The sequence below is a fragment of the Onthophagus taurus genome, chromosome 1, assembly GCF_036711975.1.
Source record: "Onthophagus taurus isolate NC chromosome 1, IU_Otau_3.0, whole genome shotgun sequence".
Lineage (NCBI taxonomy): Eukaryota > Metazoa > Arthropoda > Insecta > Coleoptera > Scarabaeidae > Onthophagus > Onthophagus taurus.
The window spans coordinates 9,624,050-9,647,974 of NC_091966.1; the positions used below are offsets into that span (position 1 = coordinate 9,624,050).

The 23,925-nt window shown below is 32.8% G+C and overlaps 3 protein-coding genes across 5 annotated transcripts; 2 read left to right on the forward strand and 1 right to left on the reverse strand.

The window, feature by feature from the left end:
• Positions 1 to 100: 100 nt before the first annotated feature.
• LOC111417335 (glycogen debranching enzyme) lies at positions 101 to 15,253 on the forward strand. 3 transcript variants are annotated; one of them, XM_023049579.2, is made up of 15 exons: positions 484 to 533; positions 1,736 to 1,821; positions 1,875 to 2,030; positions 2,200 to 2,644; positions 2,697 to 2,898; positions 2,971 to 3,105; positions 6,158 to 6,376; positions 6,432 to 6,676; positions 6,723 to 7,384; positions 7,751 to 8,016; positions 8,075 to 9,153; positions 9,215 to 9,393; positions 12,712 to 13,796; positions 13,846 to 14,073; positions 14,126 to 15,253. In XM_023049579.2, exons 4-15 carry the CDS (start codon positions 2,319 to 2,321, stop codon positions 14,177 to 14,179), a joined length of 4,680 nt encoding a protein of 1,559 aa, XP_022905347.2. In that variant the 5' UTR covers positions 484 to 533; positions 1,736 to 1,821; positions 1,875 to 2,030; positions 2,200 to 2,318; the 3' UTR covers positions 14,180 to 15,253. The 3 variants fall into 3 exon arrangements, with proteins under 3 accessions (XP_022905349.2, XP_022905345.2, XP_022905347.2); XM_023049581.2 differs by lacking the exon at positions 484 to 533 and adding an exon at positions 101 to 108 and having other exon boundaries at positions 1,736 to 2,030; XM_023049577.2 differs by having other exon boundaries at positions 137 to 533; positions 1,736 to 2,030.
• Positions 15,254 to 16,683: 1,430 nt separating this feature from the next.
• LOC111417362 (Nop56 ribonucleoprotein) lies at positions 16,684 to 18,520 on the reverse strand. Its single transcript, XM_023049613.2, has 2 exons — positions 18,395 to 18,520; positions 16,684 to 18,238 (listed from the first exon to the last, which is right to left on the reverse strand). The coding sequence occupies exons 1-2, from the start codon at positions 18,395 to 18,397 to the stop codon at positions 16,784 to 16,786; spliced, it is 1,458 nt and encodes a 485-aa protein (XP_022905381.1). The 5' UTR covers positions 18,398 to 18,520; the 3' UTR covers positions 16,684 to 16,783.
• A 357-nt stretch (positions 18,521 to 18,877) lies between these two features.
• Positions 18,878 to 21,728, forward strand: LOC111417345 (wolframin ER transmembrane glycoprotein wfs1). Its single transcript, XM_023049591.2, has 4 exons — positions 18,878 to 19,034; positions 19,089 to 19,193; positions 19,248 to 19,467; positions 19,519 to 21,728. The coding sequence occupies exons 1-4, from the start codon at positions 18,974 to 18,976 to the stop codon at positions 21,650 to 21,652; spliced, it is 2,520 nt and encodes an 839-aa protein (XP_022905359.1). The 5' UTR covers positions 18,878 to 18,973; the 3' UTR covers positions 21,653 to 21,728.
• The last annotated feature ends 2,197 nt before the right edge of the window (positions 21,729 to 23,925 follow it).

A 23,925-nucleotide genomic window follows, 5' to 3' on the forward strand; every position in this document is an offset into this window, starting at 1 on the left:
TTTTTAACGAGAACTCGAGCATTTCGTACCGTTTAATATTCTTTTAAAAGTGTTTTAAACCCATTTTCGATATAACCAACAAATATTTCTATCATCTATACTCTCAAGGTGAGATTTATTTTAATGAGTGATTAATGTTTTGAAAACGTTGTCTTAACCCCGACAAGACCTCATCATGACCTCCGAACTTGATACATTGCATATTATCAAATTCCGTTCAGTAAACATAAACTGCTTTTTGTATACAACACGATGTGATACATCCTTCTCTACGTCGGGGGTTGGTCGCTTTTTAAACGTCCGGCGGTATGAGTACTTCTGGTAATGACAAAAGGGCTGACGGACGCCCCGAAACCGTTCCTGAGAGTTCAACGTTAAATGATACACAAAGTATCGTAACGCATGATCCTATTGTTTCCGAGAACGACTCCGGTTTCAATAGTCATGCAAAGAAGCTGGTGTACCTTTTCACCATTACCGTCTCTTTGTGGTTTGTTTTAAAGTTATTAAGCGTGTCCAAAACACTTGAGAGAGTAAGTTGAGTAATGTATATTCTTAATATCTCTAAAAAGTTAATATTTTTAAAGTGTGGTAAAGATTGGATTTAGATAAAAATATATACAGGGTCGCTGATATGTGTGAAAACGGTCGGTTATCTCCTAAAGTGTTTTTTTTTAATTTATTACAATAACGACAAATTAAATATACAGGGTCAGTAAAAAAGTTATGACGAGACCAAGTTATATTTTCTTTAATAGAACACTCTGTATATTATTCTATATTTCGCTTCATCTCAAAATTCTAAACAAAATAAGATATAAAATAAAACTTAACTGTTTTTGAGATATTAAACTTTGAAAATCACTCTTATAAATTAAAAAAAAAATTCTGTCGATTATGTTCATAATTCATCAAGGTATCTTTGAAAGTTTTTCGTCTCCATAGCAACGTAGTGACATAACATGTCAAAAATACAAAAATAGTTTAAATAATTTGCGCCCAAAGATAAATTACGCCATTAATTAGATAAATTCGTAAATTTTTAAAAGCTCGATATCTGGAAAACGGTTAAGTTAAGGTCTATGATGTGTTACATGAATTTTGTTTAGAATTTCGAGATTAACTGAAATATGGAATAATCTACAGGTGTTCCATTAAAGAAAACGTAATTTTGTTTAGTTATTTTGACTGATCCTGTATACTTAATTTGTCTTTATTGTAATAGATTTAAAGAAACACTAAAACTTTTGTATCTCAACATTTTTCGCTAGCTATCTTACTTTAGGAGATAACCGTTTCTATGCTTATCAGCGACTCTGTATAGTAAGTGATTCAATTTATTTAATAATTGAAAATGAACTTAAAAGTAGTGATGGGAATATTAAGAAAGATTAATATCCGTCTAGAATATCAATTAATATGATAAATAAACTTAAACTTTGAAACTGACTCATTATTTATATTTAAACTCAATAATTTCATGTTTATTTTCCTTATTCATATCTCATTGAAACTTTTAAAATAAAAGAAACATTTTTTATGTAATCAAAACCCCAGGATCTTCTTCAAAGCGTGACAAATTCTTAGCGAAATTTTAAACTTATGCACCATAACTCCCCCACTAAATCCCAATGTTATAAAATAGGCTTCTGACGAAAATTTCGTTTATTTTGTGCAAGTGCCCTCATTTGTAACTCTATAAAATCGAGTAAGTAACTATTACATTTATTTAAAGGTGACCGGAGCGATTTTACAACGCCCTTCTGAAGAAACGGTTGAAAATCAACCATCATCTTCTTGCGAATCAAATTCAACAAATTCGTATCTTACTCTTTCAAAGCCAGTTGACCAATTAATAAAGGAAACGTTTGCAGATGAATTTCAAAAGATAACAAGCGAACAGATAAAAACAAAAAAAGTTGGGAATCATAAGAAAAAGAAAAAACATCACAAAGCCGGTCCTAATCACAAACAAAATTCAATTAAAACTGTAAACGGACGTCATCAAGTAGCGAAATCTGGGAACAAAGGTGGGCCTTAATTTTTTTATCTTAACACTAATATGTAGTTTTATTTTTAGTTTTCTTTTTATGTAGTACATAATGATTGTTAATGTGTTGTTATTAATTTTCAATAAATAAAAGAGTACAAGATAAAAATTATTGTTTACGTTTGCATTTTTATCATTTTCAATTGCAGATAAAAAAGAGTCGTACACAGATAAGTGCCGAAGAGAATTGGTTAATTCCTTGAAGCAATTGCTTCACGATTACTCTGATTCCCAAGACGACGAAATACCGGTTGAAGTTAAAACAAAAATGCGTCTAACGGATACCCAAGTCCGAGTTCTAACGCTAAACGATCGCGAACATCAAGATTCGGTTTTGTATCGTTTAGAAAAAAATTGGATCCTACAATTTCGACTAGGACCATCTCTTTTTGGACGACGCGTTACTTTATTCACAAACTATCCGATCACTACAGCCACCTCAAGCATTCTTTCTTTTGATCGGAAAACTTACCATCGCGTTCCTTGGTGTTTAGACGAAGGCAATGAAAATTGTACCGATGATACGGTTTATTACGCTCAAATTTATGCTGAATTAGCTGGAAGTTTTCATTATTATTTCACATATGAGAATGCGTAAGATATTTCTTTTATTTAAGTATTTTTTTTAATGTTATAATTGTAATAGGGAATCAACAGATCCTCAAGGTTCTGGATTTTTTATGGTTAACCCCGTTTTGAAATATGGTAGAAATGAGGAGCTCCCTTTAGATGGAATTCAATGTCAAACAGTTTTGGCTAAGTGCATGGGAGCTTTCCCAACGTGGGAGAATAAAATGAGGGTTACCAAAGAGTCTGGGTATAATATGGTTCATTTTACACCAATACAGGTGAAGATAAATCAAATATTTCTTTTATTTTACTTACTGATAATAAGTTTTATTCTTTTATTTTATTCTTAGGAATTAGGCGATTCAAATTCATCTTACAGTATTAAAGACCAACTCAAAGTTAACCCAATCTTTAATGATGGACTTCAACCAGTGACATTTGATAGATTGGAAAAATTCATTTCAAAATTGAGAACTGATTGGAAGGTAAGATAATAATTTGTTTTTGGTTTTATATCTCATTAAAATCCATCCAATTAGGTTATAATTAGGTCAGACATAATGACCTAATTGATAGTGGCATAATTTTTAGACATAGCTATAATATGCTAGAAGTTATAAGAGATTACAAAATAATAGTAAAAATGTTAAACTATAAAACAGAATTTTACTTTGAAAATGTTTAAAACCTAGAATGGAGAGATGTTAACAAATTATGTTTATATTCGTAATTTTATGAAAGTTAACAGTTCCAAATCCTTGATGAGGTAGAGCAAATCTATAATATGTAGTTAACTTGCATTGTTGGAGGCGAAATTCATTGAATATCAAATGTATGTCCTGCAACTTTGTTATTGTTAATGTTGTTCTTATAAGCAGATAAACGAACCTTTCTATTTGCATTGGATTTCCTTAAGGTTGCTGCAATTCAATTTTAATACATGTTGTTTACCCTTTATGCACAAGCCCAAGTCTGTCTCAGACACCCAAAAATTACGAAATTGTACAAGCTTTTGTAACAAATTTTTTCGTTATTATTTCCACTGATGTGTATTACCTGTGATAAGTGTAAGCCTTTTCTAAAGTATTTATAAGGCCCCGTTATTAATCTGTTATGACAAGAAATAACCATTGACGACAAATATTTTGATAGGCTCTAATTTGTTAGAAAGCAATTCAGATCATAGTAGCAGTGATTACTAATCAGGAATGGCTAGTAGTTAGAAATGACGACTAGTTCACTTATTATCAGGTTGGGTTGAAATTAGTGCAAATCAACCCAATTCAACTCCACAAAAATGTCCATTCATGGGAACACTTCATTATTTTATCAGATTTTTTTTTGGTGATGACTTATTTAAAAATGAAACAAACAAATATGCCGAACAGCAGCTAAGAACTTCATGAAATGTATGGACACCTGTTTGTGAATATGACATATACTCATTTTTAGCAGTAAACGTTCTTCCTTAAAAGGTAGATAAACCTGAGAAAAGAATATATTGATGTTCAAAGGAATCGATTGCGACTCCTTTTTTTCCTAAACTTGTGTTGTAATGACGGTATATGCTTAAATAAAGCAGATCTTCGTTTTGCAAATCACGAACACTGCAATAACGTTGATATCACTAATGTTTAATGTTGTCTTGGCTAGAAATAATATGTCTCTTAAACGATTTCGTAGGCATAAAATTTTATTGTTTGTGCGAATCAAAAAGAGCATATTTGTATTCATCTATAATATAATTTGTACGTGTAAAGGTAAATATTTTAAGTTGTCCTGACATGCGATCTCCAGAAGCAGAAACTAAAGAAAGGAGAATCGACCTTACGACGAAGCTTATCCAACTCAAACCAAAAGAGTAGACCAAACTTGACAAATTGGAAAAGAGATAGAAAGCGGAGGTTTCAGGATTGCTTGTATCCACGACCAATGATCTAGTATATTTTACATAGCTTTATATATAGTTGCTTGCGTTTGAAGAAAATGTAATATATCCATGTCAGGCATCTATCGCGGTGCATGCCTAGGTATTTTTATCTTTTATTATCATATTGAGTCTCTTCACATACAATTTTCTTTTTCAATTTCCGATTTGAGCAATTTGCTAGGGAAATAGTTCGTTCTCAGAACGGCAATAAACATGAAAGTAATTATGTATTTTGTAATATTTTCGGATAATTTTTGTAGAATTTATCCAGTAATAAAGCCAAATCCTGGAGCTCTTTTTATATTTACTTATTTTATTAGTTGTGAACTTGTAGTGAAGCAGTTCCATAGAAAAAGGCACGTCTATGGAGTTATGGTGATTTCATCCTCATCCTTATCCCAGATAGCAGCTCAGGCGGGAAAGGTTTAAATGCGTTCTCGAGATGTTTTGAGAAGGCCTCGCCTTTTTCTTTGTCATTTATGACATAGAAAATAAACTCATCTTTAATTGGATGTATCGTTGCGGTCTTGTAAGTCTGCTTGTGGCTTTCCAAAGCCTTAAAAAAAGCAAATTGTCTTTTATTCGCTGCCAATTTTCTTTGACTAATGAAGAAATTATACCTTTCCCTATTGGTGTTTCATAACCTGGGGTTGCATGCTGCTTGTATTTCGTAAAAAACGGAAACGGCGGGAGGAAGACATATACAGGGGAGGAGAAGAATCAGAATTAGCAATGAAGAAGGGAAGCCAATAACTCTCGAGGAGGTGTAAGACGCCATCAATAAAATGAAAAATGGAAAGGCAGCTGGGGAGAACAAAATAGTACCAGAAATGATGCAGACAGCAAGCATGGTATTGGCCGAAGAAATTAAAGAACTGTTCCAATTGGTATGGAGATTAGGGTGGATATCAGCACATTTTCAAAGAAACATAATCATCCCGTTAAGAGTAAAATCGGCACAAATTCTTTCAAACGGACTTTCGATACAATGACCTGTGTGTATTTTTTTGTGACGAGCATAAATTTGTTTGCTGCACCCAATGGTTAAAAATGTCGATCAACTTTACAAATACTTCAACAAGGTTGCAATTTTCCAGTTTATTTTTTAGCGGAATTAGAACTAGAAGTATTTTGTCCACTTTAGACTTATGTTTTTTGGACTGTTTTGATTTGATCAAGCTTTCTAACAATATTGGCAATGCTGAATTACTTTCAAATTTTTGCTGTTTATATGATGCAACTCAATTTCACCAGCTACCTCAGTTCGAAATATGTGTTCGTGTCCTAAATAATTTTCGTTCAAGTTTTTTCATCTGTTGTATCAAAGTCAGGCTGTATCTATGACAGAATTTACTTGATGTTGAATATTAGATGTCGCAACATCTTCTAAAGCAGCATCGACATGCTAACAAACCTAAGTCTTAATTTAACTACACTTCCCTACATTCATATAATATACACATCGTTACACTCTGACAGATTTTGGTTCAATGGATCAATTGTGGTTACCCATAATTGATGACGTCATCAAATAGATTCATTGAATCTTACATCTTCATATTACCTTATTGCATAATATAATTTCTAACATTTTATTTTGTTAACAGATCACTTCTATTTGTGATATCGTTTTAAATCATACTGCAAATGAAAGTCCTTGGTTATTTGATCATCCAGAAGCAACTTACAATTGTCTGGATTGTCCCTACATGAGACCAGCATATTTATTAGATGGAGCCCTTTATCAATTTTCAAGAGATGTTGGAAGGGGTTTGTATGAAAATAGAGGAATTCCAAGGGAAATTTGTACGCCGGATCACTTGAATGTATAAATAATTAAAATAAAGATGAAATAATTTATTTTATTTAACAACATTGTAGGCGATTCGTTACACATTGCATAGTGAAATTTTGCCGGCTATTCGTTTACATGAAATGTACGTTTGCGATGTTAGCAAATACGTTTCCGAATTTTTAAGCATCGCCAGGAAACGTACTCCGGGATCGACTAGTACCGATCAAATCACTTTAAGTAAAAAATTAAAATTGATTCAAGATCAAAAATATCGGAGATTGGCTGCAAAAATTGATATGGATTTGGCGTTAGAAACTTACAACATTTATAGGTAAATATTATATTTAAAAAACTTAAAAATTAAGTTTTATTTTTAGGCCTGATTCTTTTGATGAAGAAACTCGTTTAAAAAAGTGTTCAGAAGATTTCAAACGTAAATTGGACGAGCTAAATGGAGAAGCGATTAATGAGATTGGAGTTCATTTAAATGCTGCTGTTGATAATTGTATTTCCGGTATTCGTTATTTCCGAGTACAACCTGACGGGCCGAGAATTAAAGAAGTTTCGCTTAAAAATCCGTTAGTTTATCGTTATTTCACCGATTACGATGATCCAAGAAGCATAAAAGAACACGAAAACATAATGTACAGCGAAAAATCGAAATATCTTATGGCCCATAATGGTTGGGTTATGAATTCTGATCCTTTAAAAAATTTCGCGGCTCCAGATTCGAACGTGTATTTGCGAAGAGAATTAATAGCTTGGGGCGATAGCGTGAAATTACGTTATGGTGAAAAACCGGAAGATTGTCCTTATTTATGGCAACATATGAGAAATTATGTTGAACAAACTGTCCAAATTTTCGATGGAGTACGTTTAGATAATTGTCATTCAACTCCAATTCCTGTAGCTGAATATTTACTCGATTGTGCAAGAAAAGTTCGACCGGATTTATATGTAGTTGCTGAATTATTTACTAATTCGGATCAAAAAGATAACATATTTGTTAATCGATTAGGAATTACTTCATTAATAAGGGGTTAGTTAATTAATTTTATTTAAAAATTCCATGTTCATAGATAAATTCGGGGTTGGGTTGTCTATATGATGTATAAATCAAGGGCGGTAGTTCTAGTTTTAATTGTTGTTCAGCGCTAGATTGTTATATATTTTTATTCAACAAAAAATAGAACTAACACTAGACCTAGAACTAGAAACATTCGGGTTTAGCCTATGCTACTGTTAGTTCTAATGCTGGTGTTAGTTCTAGTTTTAGTTGTTATTCAGCGTTAGATTGTTGTACATTTTAACAATACACCTACAACAAGAAAGTTTTGGACACTCCTTCCCTGTATTAGTCAGTTATATCGAGATTTGACTCTAATGTAAATAATTTATTTTATAGAGGCTATGGCTGCTTGGGATGCCCACGAAGAAGGCCGATTAATTTATCGATTTGGTTGTGATCCTGTTGGCGCTTTTTACCAACCAAATATTAGACCTTTAGTTCCTTCAATAGCCCACGCTATCTTCTTGGATCTCACTCACGATAATCCATCACCAGTTCAAAAACGTTCAGTTTTTGATCTTTTGCCATCAACTGCTTTAGTAAATATGGCTAATTGTGCAAGCGGATCAAATAGAGGTTACGACGAATTGGTACCTCATCATGTAAGACTTCAACATTATAATTTTATCACTTGAAATCATTTTAATTTATTTAATTCAGATTCATGTGGTTGATGAGAAACGTCAATACACTGAATGGACGGACGAACCTAAAAACATAATTTACGATAATCCTAAATTCGTATCAAGAAATTCTGGAATTATAGCCGCAAAAAAAGCTTTAAACGATCTTCATTTTCAATTGGGTTTAAATGGTTACGATCAGGTTTACGTAGATCAAATGGACGCGGATATCGTCGCAGTTACCCGACACAATCCAAGTGCTCACGAAAGTGTGATTATGGTCGCTTTTACCGCTTTTAATCATCCCGATCCGAACGAAGAAATTTACCAAAGAAACATAAAACCGTTAACTGTCGAAGGAACTTTAGATGAAATTATTATTGAAGCTTCGATTGGGCATATTGCGGGAATGGGTGGAACTGGATCAAGATATGCAAGAATAAATAGTTTCGATAAAGACACTCATTACATTAACGGTTTAAATGAGTATGGATTAACAATGCGGCAGCATATCCAATTATCTGAATCGGATGTTTTTAAATGGATTGATACAGATCGAACGCACGTAACCGTTTTGGGATTTAAAAATTTTAAACCCGGTTCAATCGTAGCGATAAAAGTTTCTATGCCAAAAATGGTCAGAGAATCGATTCGTTATGTTCGAGATCTTTTAACATCGTTTTCACGAAACGACGCGAGAAGTTTAACGCAAGTCGTTAACCAAATGAGTCTCGCCGATATTAATAGAGCTTTATATCGATGCGATCAAGAAGAAAGAGATGAAGGCCATAATAGCGGCGTTTACAGCATTCCAAATTATGGACCTTTGGTTTATTGCGGACTACAAGGAATCATTTCATTATTAGCTAAAATTCGACCTACAAACGATTTGGGACATCCATTATGTTGTAACTTACGCGAAGGTGATTGGTTAATTGATTACATCTGGAGAAGGCTTCAATTAGATGAAGGAACGAAACCTTTAGGAATTTGGTTCGAAGAAAATACAATTCAATTGAAACGTCTCCCGAGATATTTAGTTCCTTGTTACTTTGATGCGATTATTACTGGGGTTTTTACTGTTGTTTTAGATCATGCATTTAATTTGATGTCTGAGTAAGTTATTTTTTTTTTTTTTTTGTTAAAACAGTGTCGGGGAATATTATTTTTTGATTAGGTTCGTGAGGAATGGATCTACTTTTGTTCGAGCTTTAGCAATGGGATCTGTACAATTTGGAGCTTTTATCAGATCGGCTAATTTACCAATGTTATCGCCAGATATTGCACCTCCTAGACCACCACAAAGGAGAAATGAAAGAGGAAATTTAATACAATCTTGTATATCATTAGCAGCAGGTAAGTTTTGACACTCAGTTATTTTATTGAATAGTAAGTGTTAAAAAGGGTTATGTCTACCCAACATTACCAAGTTTTTATAGAATGTTATTAAGTTTTCAAATTTGCTGTGCTTTTTCATAAATTCACTTTCATCATGATGGATTTATCTGTCAAGTTTGCAATGGTCGGAGTTTCTTCTGGTGCACATCTGGGTTGTTAAAGTATGTTCAAGAAAGAGAATTAGACTATGAAGACTGCAGACCTTAAGAGAACGCCCAGAATTACTTTGAACAAATTAGAAAATTACAAGAAAAATTCTGAAAATGTACTGACAGGATTAGAAGTAACAAGAAAAGTCTGAAAATACACTGATAGGTTTATAGATGGCATGAACAAGTTTGAAATAATGTTGGCATGACTTCTCACTTTTGCAAATTGCCAGAAATTATTCTGACTGAATTTCAAACTAGAAGAGAATGTCTGGAAATACGATGTTCGAATTGCAGACTGCAAGAAAAAAATCTGAAATTCCACTGACCGGATTCTAGGTAACAATAAAAACTCTGAAATTACAGTGACAGATTCCTAGGCAGCAAGAAGAAGTATGAAATAAACAACGTAAAGAAGTCTATAATAACGCTGATGAGGCTCCTTACTATAGCAAAATGTCAGAAATCACACTGAATGAATTCTAAACTAGAACAGGATATCTTGAAATACGCTAGCCGAGTTCCAAACTGCAAGAAAAAATGTGGAATTGTATTTACCAGATTCCAGGTAGCAAGAAAAAGCTGGGTATACAATGACAGGTATTTAGACAGCAAAAAGAAGTCTGAAATAATGCTGGCAGAACTGTGCATTTTAGCAAAATCTTAGGAATTAGATTGACCCAGAACAAGATGTCTGGAATTACTCTAACGAAATTCCAAAATGCAAGAAAAAAATTAGAATTGCACTGACTTGATACTAGGTAACAAGAACAAGTTTAGAAATACACTGACAGGTTTCTAGATAGCAAGAAGTCTAAAATAACCTTGGAAAGACATCGGACTTTAAAAAATCCCAGGAATTACATTGACCTAATTCCAAATTAGATGAAGATATCTCGGAAATACGATGACGAAATTCCAAACTGCAAAAAGCAATCTGAAATTGCACTGACCGTATTCTAGGGAACAAGAAGTCCGAAATAACGCTGGCAAGACTCCTCAGTTTAAGAAAACGCCGAATTCTAAATTATAAAAATAAGTCTGGAATTACTCTGACCGAATTGTAGGTAACAGGAAGTCTGGAAATACACTGACAGGCTATTAGACAGCAAGAAAGTAGACTCTGAAATAACAGTGGCAAAGCCCAACACTTTAAGAAAATGTGCGAAATTACTCTAACGAATTTTCAAACTAGTACAAGATGTCCGGAAATACAGTAAAAACATTCCAAAGAGCAAGACAAATCAAGAAATTGCACTGATCAATTTCTAAACAGCAACAACAAGTCTGAAATAACATTGGGAAGACACCAAATTTTAAGAAATTGTCAGGAATTACACTGACAATGTTCCAAACTAAAGTTGGACTATTGAAACTGATTCCAAACAGTTATTAATTTAGTACATTTTTGATAAAAATCGCACTGAAAATATCGATATCAATACCGAAAATGGATCCTTTACTTCATTGAATAGATAACTACATAGCTCCATAAACAGTTCTTTCATTATCCAATATGGCCATGTTTTGTTAAAAAGCTAACTTGAAAATAATTTAAAAATCCTTGATAATACAGATGCGTTTTTCAAGCAAAATTTGAAAATTTTTGGAAAATCTTAACAATCAGCAGGAGGTTTTTGAAATTACTCCGAGAGTTTTTGAAAGAACAGATGCATGTTAGGTAAATCCCAGACATCCATAAAAATCTTAAGATGTAAATGTTGACTTAACTCTAATGAATGCTTTCAATCTAATACGCAAACATACTTGAAAATTCCTCAAACTCTTAGAAATAATCTGAAAACTTTCTGCTAACTAACTTTTGAAAATACTCCACGATCTTCGAATAACCAGAAACATCATAAAATCTATATAATATAAAATTAATAAAATATATTTGGTTACTTTTGAAAATCCTCAATTATCGTCAATAACTTTTTCAAGAAAAATCATGGAAAATCTACAAGAATTCTTCAAAATTTCTGAAATTGCTTGGAGACCCATTGAAAATCATCTAATATTTCTTGGACCGAAACTCATGACGCATCCAAATAAATTCCAAGAATTCTTTGAAATCCTTGAAAATAAGAATAATAAGAATATATAAGAATCTTTGCAAATATACCATTTTCTTGAAGTGTTCCGAAAGTCCTTCTAAACTTTGTAAATCCTCTAAAATACTTTAAAATATCCCAAAGTCCTTGGAAATCTTCTATAAATGCTTGAAAATAGTCCAAAAATCCTTGATTGCTTGAAATTCAAGCATCTTTGAAAATTTTTCCAGAAACTCTTAGAAATGTTAGGACTTCCTTGTAAAAGCAAATATATCTTATATAAATCCCGGTAACTCTTAAGTTTTTCTTGGAAATCTTCGAATGTTTAAAAGAAAATTTATCAGATACTTTGAAAATACTTAAAATCTATTGAAAACTTTCTAAAAGCTCTTAAAAATGGAGATCATCTCCAATAAATCTCAGAAACTACTAAAAATCAGTTGTACATGGAAAATCCTCTAAAAATATTGAAATTGCTCTACATAGTATCTCAAATAATACAGGAAATCTTCACAACTCTCAAGCAACCCTAAAAAAATGATCGGCAATCAATCAGAATCCTTCAAAACGTCAGAATCTATTTGGAAACTTACTGAAAACAGTTTAAAAATCTTGGATTTAAACTGAAAATTTTGTATTTAAATCCCTGAAAATATTTGGAAATCTTTAAAGTGACTGTGTCAAAATATCATCAAATCAATTCCTTGAATGAGTAGCTGCATCTTAAATAAATCCTAGAAATTCTGAAACAGCTTTGGACATCCTTGAAAAACGGTGTAAATTTATTGTAAATCTTCCACATATTCCTAGAATTGCAAAAATCCTTGATAATCTACACCTATCATCAAAAACGGCCAGAAGTTTTTAGGGTGTGTCCAAACTTGCGCGCGGCAAAATTGTGTCCTGCGAACGCTGTATGTTGCTGTCACTCTTGTCGGGTTATGTTTGGACACACCTGTTTTAACAAATGTAATAAAAAGTGTAATAGTTTTGCGTTTTTAATACTACATCAAAACTATCATTACATTCATCATATTATAACCAACTATTTAATACTTTATATTAATTTATAGGTTTACCACATTTCTCAGTTGGTTATATGCGAAATTGGGGAAGAGACACCTTTATAGCCCTTCGAGGTCTTCTTTTAATAACAGGTCGATATGACGAAGCAAGATACCACCTTTTAGCGTACGCCGGCTGCTTGCGACATGGCTTAATACCAAATTTATTGAGTCAAGGTAAAAATGCTCGTTACAATTGTCGAGATGCCGTTTGGTGGTGGCTCTATTGCATTAAAAGTTACGTCGAAGAAGCCCCATCTGGTTTAAATATTTTAAAAGATAACGTGATTCGTCTTTTCCCGACCGATGATATCCGCGACGAAGATTTTATGCCGCAACAAAGTTTGCATGACGTAATTCAAGAAGCGTTAAAAGTACATTTTCAAGGGTTGATATTTAGGGAAAGAAACGCGGGGAGGCAAATCGATGAGCACATGTCCGATAAAGGTTTCACGATACAAATTGGGGTACATCCGGAAACTGGGTTTGTTTTTGGCGGTAGTGATGCGAATTGCGGGACGTGGATGGACAAAATGGGGTCGTCGGATAAAGCGGGAAATCGCGGAAAACCGGCAACCCCTCGAGACGGTTCTGCAATTGAAATTGTCGCTTTAACCAAAGCGGTTGTGCAATGGTTACATGAATTGCATATTGACGGTCAATACCCGTATGATGGTGTTGAAAGAGTTGGAAAAAATAATGTTCATACTAAATGGACGTTTGGGCAATGGGCTGAGAGGATACAAAATAATTTTGAAAGACATTTTTGGATTAGTCCGGAACCGGTGAAAGGGGAAGAACGACCAGATCTTATTCATAAACGTGGGATGTATAAAGATTGTTATGGGGCAACCCAAGATTGGTCCGATTTTCAATTGAGATGTAATTACCCCATTGCGATGGCGATTGCACCGGAATTATTCGATTCGGATCATGCTTGGATCGCGTTACAAACAGCAGAAAAACAATTAATGGGTCCATTGGGGATGAAAACTTTAGATCCTGATGATTGGGCCTATAATGGTGACTATGACAATTCTAATGATTCCGATGATATTAAAGTTGCGCACGGATTTAATTATCATCAAGGACCGGTAAATTAATTTTTTTTTGTAAGTTTAAAATTTAATTGATTTTGTTAAGGAATGGGTTTGGCCAATGGGATACTTTCTAAGGGCGAAATTACATTTTGCTAAAATTCAAGATGAATTAGATGACACTGTGGATAGTATTAAAGGAGTTTTATCGAAACATTATTCTGAAATACAAATGTCTGATTGGAAAGGACTCCCTGAGTTGACCAATTCTAATGGAAGCTTTTGTAAGGATAGTTCAAGAACGCAAGCATGGAGTATGTCTGCAATTTTAGAGGTATCTATTTAATGTGTTGATGAGCTAAAAGTTATAAGTGTTTGATTTTAAGGTTTTATATGATCTGCAACAAATAGATGGCAACGAACGGCATACGACAAATTGACTGCACGTTTTAGAGGGGGAACAATTAAAAAATGCCTATAGACCACACAGACAAAAAATACCCCCACCCCATTTTCAAAATGTCCCAGCGTTCGATAGAAATAAAAAGTATTTCGTTTTGAATAAAAAGAAAACGTTGATTCGCGCAGGTAGCAAATTTTTTAAAAACAAATTGAGGGGTAACATAGAACGCAAGAAAAACCCGACGTTTAAACACGCTCTGTTTAAAAAACAGTACAAAATGAGGAAACCAAAAACGGTTGTTTGTTTTCCGAACATCTACAGCGATTTGTATTTTAAACACGGCGAACCGTTATATGGGCAGTTATTTAATTATAACGAAATTTTCTTCACCGAAAATTCATCGACGTTGTTACGATTATTTAATTGTACGCAAAAAGGTATTAATTATATGCCTGTTGTAACAAGACCATCACCTGCCTTCGATTTTCCCGGTGTCCTTCTCGTGTCTTCCGTTAGTTTCATAAAAAATCCGAATGTTTTTACGAATTTGAATTATAGAGTGAATAAGGGCTCGTTTAATGATTACAAACCGATGATAACTTTAAGCACAATTGCCGTTACTGAATATTTTCCTAGGATACAAATAGACTATAAAATTGGGCGTGTATGTGCGGGATCAAATAAAATAGTTCCTCCAAGTAGAAGTCTTGCTACATTGGAAGCGATTTCACCTTGTTGCGCTGAGGAAGTTCCAGCTCGTTGCGTACCGACAATAACGAAACAAGAAGAAATTGTTGCTGAAGAACGTGCGTTAGTTCCTAAAGAAAAAAATGTTTTGTTATTGGAACCTTTGTTATTACAAAAGATGTCTCATAAATCACCGGAATCCCAGCGACAACAACGCGTCGAGTTTAATAAGAATGTTCGACTGTTGATATTGTATTCTTTTTTATGCTTTGCTTTGGCGATAATTATATTCTTTTCAATTTACTTATAAGATATATAAGCAATGATTTATGTAACCGTCCTTTATATATGTATAACTAAAATGAAAGATTGTTATTTTTTAAGGTATAAGAATTAAAAATAAAATAAGTTCATTTATAATGTCTATTGATTTGTAATTACTCAGTATATGAAGGGTAAAACAAAATAAAAATTATATCAATATTATAATATTATATCACTATTATATCAATAGCCACTTATTATAAATCGCATTACGATATTCAGAAAAACAGATCTTTCTTTCATTACAACATATGTAAATAAACATTGCGCGCAGTACATTTTGAGTGGGGTCTACCTTTGGCAGAACAATCTTCACAACTTCCTTGTTCTTTTGAACTTGCGCTATGACATTTTCGTGGACGCAGTAAAATTGAATATTTATTTATCAGACCTGTAGCTACAGAATGACGAAATTCTGGTAGAATATTGAGAAAAAACATATTGAGCAAAAGCTAACATTTTCGCATCTCTTATCAATCTAAAGGTGCCTTTTGTGCGAACGAGATTTGAAGAAACGGAGATTCGTTTGATTGGCTGTACTGGCGTCACGTGATCGTCATCAGCCAATCAGACGAATTTCCGTTTCTCCAAATCTCCTTCGCACTAAAGGCACCTTAAATGTCAAAAAAGATGCTAATTCAAAAATTCCTGGAAGCCGTGTTTATTGAAATTAAGAAATGAAACTTATTTTAAATTAAAGCTTAAAGTTTTCTGTTTAAATCGATGTATAATAATTCTTGGGTTGGATTGGAAAAATATTGAGAAAAAAATTTTTGAAATAAAACGTACATTTTCGTATAACCTAAAAGTGTCAAAAACGATGCTAATTTAAAAATTCCTGGAAGCCGTATTTATTGAAATTAAGGTATGAAACTTATTCTAAATTAAAGCTCAAAGCTTTCTCTTTAAAATGATGTATAATAATTGTTGCGTTGGATTGGAAAAATATTGAGAAAAGAAATGTTGAAATAAAACTTACATTTTCGTATAACCTAAAACTGTCAAAAACGATGCTAATTTAAAAATTCCTGGAAGCTGTGCTTATTGAAATTAAGGAATGAAATTTATTCTAAATTAAAGCTCAAAGCTTTCTTTTTAAAATGATGTATAATAATTGTTGGGTTGGATTGGAAAAATATTGAGAAAAGAAATGTTGAAATAAAACTTACATTTTCATATAACCTAAAAGTGTCAAAAAAGATGCTAATTTGAAGATTCCCGGAAGCCGTGTTTATTGAAATTAAAGAATGAGACATTTTAAATTAAAGCTCAATGTTTTCTTTTTAAAATGAGTGTTTAACACTACCGGTACTTTAAAGTACCGTTGGGACACAAAGGGTTAAATAGAGAGCATTATCACTTAAGAACATATAGTACAACATAATACATATAATATGCGAAGTTAGAAAAAATTTCTTTCTAAGAAATCGTTGAGAAGATTAAAACGACTTCTTTGCGATGCCCTAATATAGGCGACGCCTAGTGCAGCCATTGTAAAGAACAAAGTATAAGCATTAAAACTAAAATAAATTGATTTATAATGTCTATTGATTTGTAATTACTCAATATATAAAGGGTTAAACAAAATAAAAATTGTTTGAAAAACAAAATTAAACACATTAAAACAACACTATTCGTCGTTTTCCTGAACCTTCTTCTTCTTCTTTTTCTTTTTGGGTGGTTCCTGAACGATATCTTCTTCCATACCATTCTCTTGACCATTTCCATTACTTTGATCAAGCACTTCAGCTTTCCTCTTCTTCTTTTTCTTTTCAGTTTTTGTAGATTGTACTTTATCAAATTCTTCAATAGCTTCCTTCATAACTTCAATATTTTTCTTTGGAATATCTCCAGTTTCAAAGAATTTTAATCTATCTTCAACTTGCTGACGAAGTTTTTCCCCAAATATATTCGACATTTGTTCAGCAAAACAATCAATTCTAGACGCTATTGAACACTTATTTGCAAGATACCGCGAAATTCTACCTTTATTTTTTGCCCCAGCTCTACCAATAAAAGTGGAATGGAATAAAAGTCCGTATTTAGGCGTGTTTCCGCGAGTTTTTAAGGCTCTAAATAAAGCCTTTTCTGCACCTAAAATCTGGACTGTTGAAGCTGGATATTTTGCTAAGTTTGTAAGAGAACCGGCGTGTGAAATTAATCTTGCACCGACTTGATCGCCAACTAAAGAAGCTAAGTTTGGCGCAACATCACTCATTTTTTTACGAAGATATTCCCCAAGTTCTTTGCGATAATCCGCCAAGGAAACAACTTTTCCAGCAAACATTTCTATATTTAATAAGTCAATTGGACTTATATCCATACCCATACTCGATCGAGAAGCTTCTAAAATAGCTTGAGCTTTCCCGGAATCCATCGTAATTGCTTCTAACCCCTCTAAATGTTCTTCAGTTAACTCTTTACGGTTTTTAATAAACTGAGCTAATCTAGCATAAGTATAATTTTCAGGAACAATTTTAAATAATTCTGGGAAATGATATGAATACCATTCCCTAATTCTCATAGCAAATGTATTTATATCTTTATCCAATTGATCCAACAATGCGATTGATTGTATTATCATGTTATCAACACGATGTACATTAAATTTAACTTTAGCCCTTGAATATGAATGTCCCAAACCTAATCGAGCAATCCCTGAACTTTTTGCAGTAAACCCTTTCACCATATTATGAAAATGCAACCTTATTCCTCTTACAACTTCAGGGACAACCCCAATATGTGTACAAGGAATGCCTAACGCCTCAGTTATTGCAGCCCCCAATTTTGGATCGCTCACCCCAAGTGATGATTTATTTTTCTTACCACCTTTTGGGATGGTAATATCGAGAAATTGTTGAAGATCTTCAGTTAGTAAACCTTCAGAGATTGCATTGACATTCTCAAGGGCGGCAACGGCAGTTTTGAATGGAGAAAAACCAACCAATTTAACAACACTGTTAAAACGACCTAAATCAGTCACCGCTTCTTCCAATTGGGGCAGAAACATTCCGATTTCTTCAAATTCTTGAACTTGAAATACGCCATAACCGGCTGCGTGTTCGTACAGAACGTACAAATTAACCTATTCATAAAAACGTTTCAATTTAAAATGTATGGTTTTAAATATTAAAAATGAGAAGTAAAAGTTAGGTTATGTTTATAACCCACGTGTAGGAGAAATCGAATTTAATTTTTGTATGATTTAATAATAAATATTTTTGGGATATCGGTATCTTACCATTTTTAACTTATCTTCGTCCTTAATTTGTAGTCAAATTAATAAAATGGAACAATAAACAACATAAAAAGACACGAGTCTTCAAGATTTTGAAGGCTGGACGCCACTTTTACAATGGCCGCCGACAAAATTGACTAATTTCACATCAAACTTTAAATATTGTGTTTATTTGTAAAAAATAATTTTTTGAGTAACTTTTATCAATATAATGTGTAAAAACGATAAAAAATAAATTTATTAATAAAACGGGGTAATTTTGGTCCATATCAAGCTTTTTATATAAATTTACATCAATTGCCCACTAGATGGTGCTATATTATTGAAATATGGTAATAACCTTGTTTATAGCTATCAATGTATAATAATATGGGTAATAGCCTTGTATACATAATCGAATTGAAATTTTTAAATTAATTTAATTAATATAAGCAACCAATTTGACATATTAAAGACAAGTGTTGATAGTATCAAACTTCATGTGAGTTTGTTAAGTTTGTTTATTTGTCAACAACAACCTTTGACATTTTGGCAACAACTTAAACTTGTGGTTTGGCATAAATTTAGTTTAAAAAAACGACCATGGCGGGTGTTGTACCATCAAGAAGGTCAACATCTGGCCGAAAACAGTGGTCAATACAAGGTGTGTATCAATATATCTCATCAAATTCCCAAAGAATTTATTTTCTATTTTTAGATGGGGCCCGGTGTTCTTTAAAACGATTAAGAAGCGAACTAGCAAACGACGGCTGTCCGGAATCTCAGGTTGTTTTAGCAAAACAATTACTTGAAGACCGATGCGGTAATAATAATTGATTTTGATTGTGGTGATTTAAATTAAGTTATTTACTTATAGATTATCAAGCTGAGGATAAACGAGAAAATGCTCGATTGGGGGTTTATTGGCTGATTAAAGCATCCGAACAAGGAAATACTGAAGCAACTGATTTGTTAAAAAAATGTCTTGAAAGTGGAAAAGGAATCACCGAGCAAAATTATTTAGATGTTGAGGCTTGTATTAGTATAACTCAAGATGAAAAAATTGCTAAAAGAGCTGCTAGAAAAATGTTTGCTAGGTAAATAAAGTAAATATTTAATTTTCTTATTTATTTAATTTATTATTTTAGTTTATCAAATGGAGAAGAATATATTACATCAGAACAGCTACAAAAGAGGATGTTAGCAATTGAACATGAACAAGGAGAATGTAGTTATTCGAAAGCATCTTTAGATGATCGAGGGGATTATTCAAATGGTGAATTAGTTAACAATGAAGATTTTGCTAGTAGTAGTGAATCAGATGAAGAAATTGATTGGACAAATCGTTCTAATTTTAACAATGAAAAGCTTACTGAAGACCACCTCGTTGCAGCAGCCGTAAATTACGCCCACGGTGAAATTCCACGTGTAAATCGCGTTTTATGTTTATCACAACCAAGTCCTCACGCTCTCGATCATTTACCTCTCATGCAACGCCCCATTTTACATCCATTACTCGCCATACAAATTTTATACTACAAATTAATCGAATTCTTAGCCACATTCGTGTTTTTACCGAAATCAGAAACTCAATTATTAGTGTTTTTATTTATTTATTCTTGGATGGGTACAACTGAAAGTATAGTTTATTTTGTTCCTATACTTTTATACTTTGTAACGTTCGTTGTAATGATTGTAACAACGTTTCGAATGTTATACACAAAAAGAGAGTTTTATGATTTTCGTTTGTGGTCGGGGTTGTTTTTAACGTATTCCGGTGGTAGTTTGAATGCGGAAGAGGCGGAAATTCGGTACATAACGAATCATTTAAAACCGTGTTGGCAATTTTTTATAGCGCTTTTAATTAATTTAATGTTATACCCGGTGATTGTTGAAAGGTATATTCCGCAATCGGAAATGACGGTCGTTGCATTTTTATTAACGTTTATGACGTTGTTTGGGTTTATGTATAAAAAGCGGTCGAAAATTGTTTATGATTATCTCGTTTTGTTGAGTTTTGCGATTAATGTTTTGGCGAAATATCCGTATGATACGGATCCGGTTGTAACTCAAGGTTGGAGGTTTCTCGATTTAAAAATTCCTACTTTTGCGACGTATGTAATTGGGAATGGGATTGAATTTTGTATTCATTTTAGGGTTTTATTGTACGCATTCATTCCAGTTTTGCTTTTAAAACTTGCCAGTAGGAAGAAGTGGCGTGGGATTTATATGTACTTTATCCCACACTGCGTTACATTAAGTTGGTTACAATTGGTTGTAATTTCTTCACAAGGGGCTACCATGTTTGGTTTGTTAAGAGGAACTTTGGCTTTAGTTGGGGTTGTTTTATTTTTACCTTTGGTTGGTTTAACCACGATTTTTTTGCCGGCGGCAGCCATGGCGAAATGGTTAGTTGCGACTAATTTCATTTATACAATTGGTTTATTTATATTTCTAACCGCATCAGGAATTTTATTTTGCAAACTTTTATCAAAAACCCAGTTCAAAAACCTCACTCCAATATTCCAAATTGTTTTCTCAGCCGTTTCAATTTATTTTTTATTAAACTCAATTATTGAAAATGATTTCATCAATAAATTATCTGTGCCAAAGGACGTGAAACCCCTCGATTACGAAATTTACCACAAATTCTGTCAACAACAATCTTGGGATACCGAAAACACCGTTTCATCTCAAATGCGTTGTTCGCAATTGGAAAATTTCGAAGTTCATTGGGACGGATATTTAAACAACATCAACTTGAAATCGACAACAAATAATTTAAAATATTTTATCGATAAATTCCCCGTTTTTATCGCAAACAACCTCTATTGTTATTACGGAGAGGAAATTACTGAACAATGTGATAGACTAAAACACACCGAAGAAGACTGTAGAATATTTTACGAAATTGTAAAATCAAAAACTCCATGTACTTTAGATCGATTTAATAAGTATACATTCGAAATTACTTTACGTATGCAATCGGGATTGTGGAGCGGCGGCGATGAAATTGTTTTGATAGCAACCGATCATTTTAAAAATTTTACGTCCGCGTTACAATTAAACGACCACCTTTGGTTTAAGGGGCGGTTAAAAGCAAATCATTACGTGATTTTACAAGAAATCGGTTGCTTGGCATGCCGAGATATGCAACTTACGGAAGTAAAATTGAGTACTCAAAAAACTGGATGGACTTTACAGGAAATTTTATCGATCTTTTATTCGGGCGTAAAAAGTGTCTTAAATTTTATGTTTAATCCTGTCGTTGTGTTCAAATGAAATCTAATTTGTGGCGTTTATTCTAAATTAATTGAAATAATTGATGTTATTTATAAATAAAAAAGTATAAAAATTATATGTGATTCATTTTAGTTTAATTATTTGATTATAAGATTTCAAGGACTTGTTATTCCTGTTAAATATTGACAAAGTTAACCAAACATCTATTTCTACGCTCATTACAGAGAAAATCTTTACTTCTAACACCTGTGAAAATAAACTTTTTAAAAAATGGTGCTAAGTAGATTAGGTAAACTTTTTATTCAATGTTTGATTCTAAAGAAATGACACTTTAAATTATTATTCCAGTTAAGAATATTTTTCCTCGAACGTTTTAAGATTGTATGAAAAAATTTCTGATTACAAGTTAATGAGAATTATGATAAAGGTTTATAATGCCAGATTACTTTTCATTATCATGTTTCAAAGAATGCTAAGGTATTGAATGACTTATTACTGATGAAGTGCAACTTGCAATTTTAATCGAACATGGAGAAATAATGGATGAATAATTTGATAAATACAAAATTAAACTTGCTAAATACTTCAGAATGATAATCCCGATTTATCAAAATGCTATATGAACAGGTCATATAAAGGAACTGTACAAGCTAAATTGCTGTCGAATTATTGTGAAAAATGTATATTAAAGTGCATCATCAATAAATTGAGAAAATAACCAAGGCCGCTTGCGCCCACAAAACTGAAGGCAAAAGCTTGACATAATAGATGATGAATTTTATATTTACAATACTTTTGTGACATTTTCTCGATAACAATGACGCATTAAATTTGTTTATTGAAGGCGATGTGTTCAAAAAAATGTGTTTTAGCATCTTCTCTATACTACAACCATAAGTTGGACAGAACAGCATTTGAATTCCTTAAAAAAACATGGCAATTATGAAAACATTACAAAAACAAAACCCAGCAGAAGTAAATGCGATCTGTCTATGCAACTCACTATAGTGAATTTAAAACCTAGTTGGGTCGTTCTAATAACAAATGACCTTTCCAGCACACATGCAATGATGGTCAAACCACCACCTTCTGGAAATATTACCCCTGAAAATTCAGGATGAAATGGATAATCTTGACAAGCCAAAAAGACTTTTTTTAATTTAACTATGTTGAAAGTGACCACAATCACAAATGGTAGTGCAGTGACTGAAGCACCACGTCTTTTTCATTACCACGTTTACTAGTACCTTGGTAACATTGTCGAAACTGACGAAATTTGAGCTCATCATGGTCTAAAAGAGTAACTACAGATTGCCAGACGGAGATAATTAACTTTTATAATGCAATAATAAGCAAAACTCCACAACCGGGGTTATGTTGATAGTGTTACAACTTTTTAAGAAAAATGCTTTTGGGGATACTTAAACAAGGATGTAATTAATGGGGCTTAGATGATTTTATAGTCAAAAATATGACCAGAATCTATCCAAATATTTCACAAAATAATAGAAAAATCAAAAACTCTCATAATCTCGGTCTGAGTGAACCACATCAACAATCCTAATCCAATGAAAATATTATGAACAGTAGTACTTCGCGCCCATTAACTGTTGAACATGCCTAAAATACGTAAAATACACAGGACAACAGAAAACGTAGTATCACTTTATAACGTGGTGCCCTGTACTAAGTCCTATCAACAATATTATATTAATAATAATTTTTTGTATTCTAGGTCCGTTTAAAAAGACGTGAAATTCAACAATTCATTCGCATATTCTTCCTTCCTGTGAGTAGCCAGGGAACAATTACATAGGTACAGCAATCATGGTGGTTGAATTTTTAGTTATGTGCAACTTGATGGCAGAAAAAGATATCTGATCAACCTCACAGCATTGGTTAGGTTATCTACACCCAACTCAATAACTCTATTTCAACTTATCCATCTTAAAGAATATCTCAACAATTGTCGTTTATTACTTAATATTTACTTCGGCATAAACACAACAATTAATCGTTTTTAATATAACATAGATTTCATATACCGTTCCTTCTTCTCCTAAAAGCTCCTTTCTAATACAGACCACGAGGTTCTTGCGAAAATGTTATTCTTTTCAACAGTTAAGAATTTTAGGCAGATCAATTACTATCTCATTCATACAGTGCTAGCGTAAAGTAATACAAACTACCTGTCGAGATACAATGAACCAGATAAATGGTGGACGGTCAGTTAAAGGTCGGTCTACGCTCGGGTTAAGCAGGGTTAAAATCAGCAATTCTTTTAGAATGTTTTTATGAAACAATCAATACAA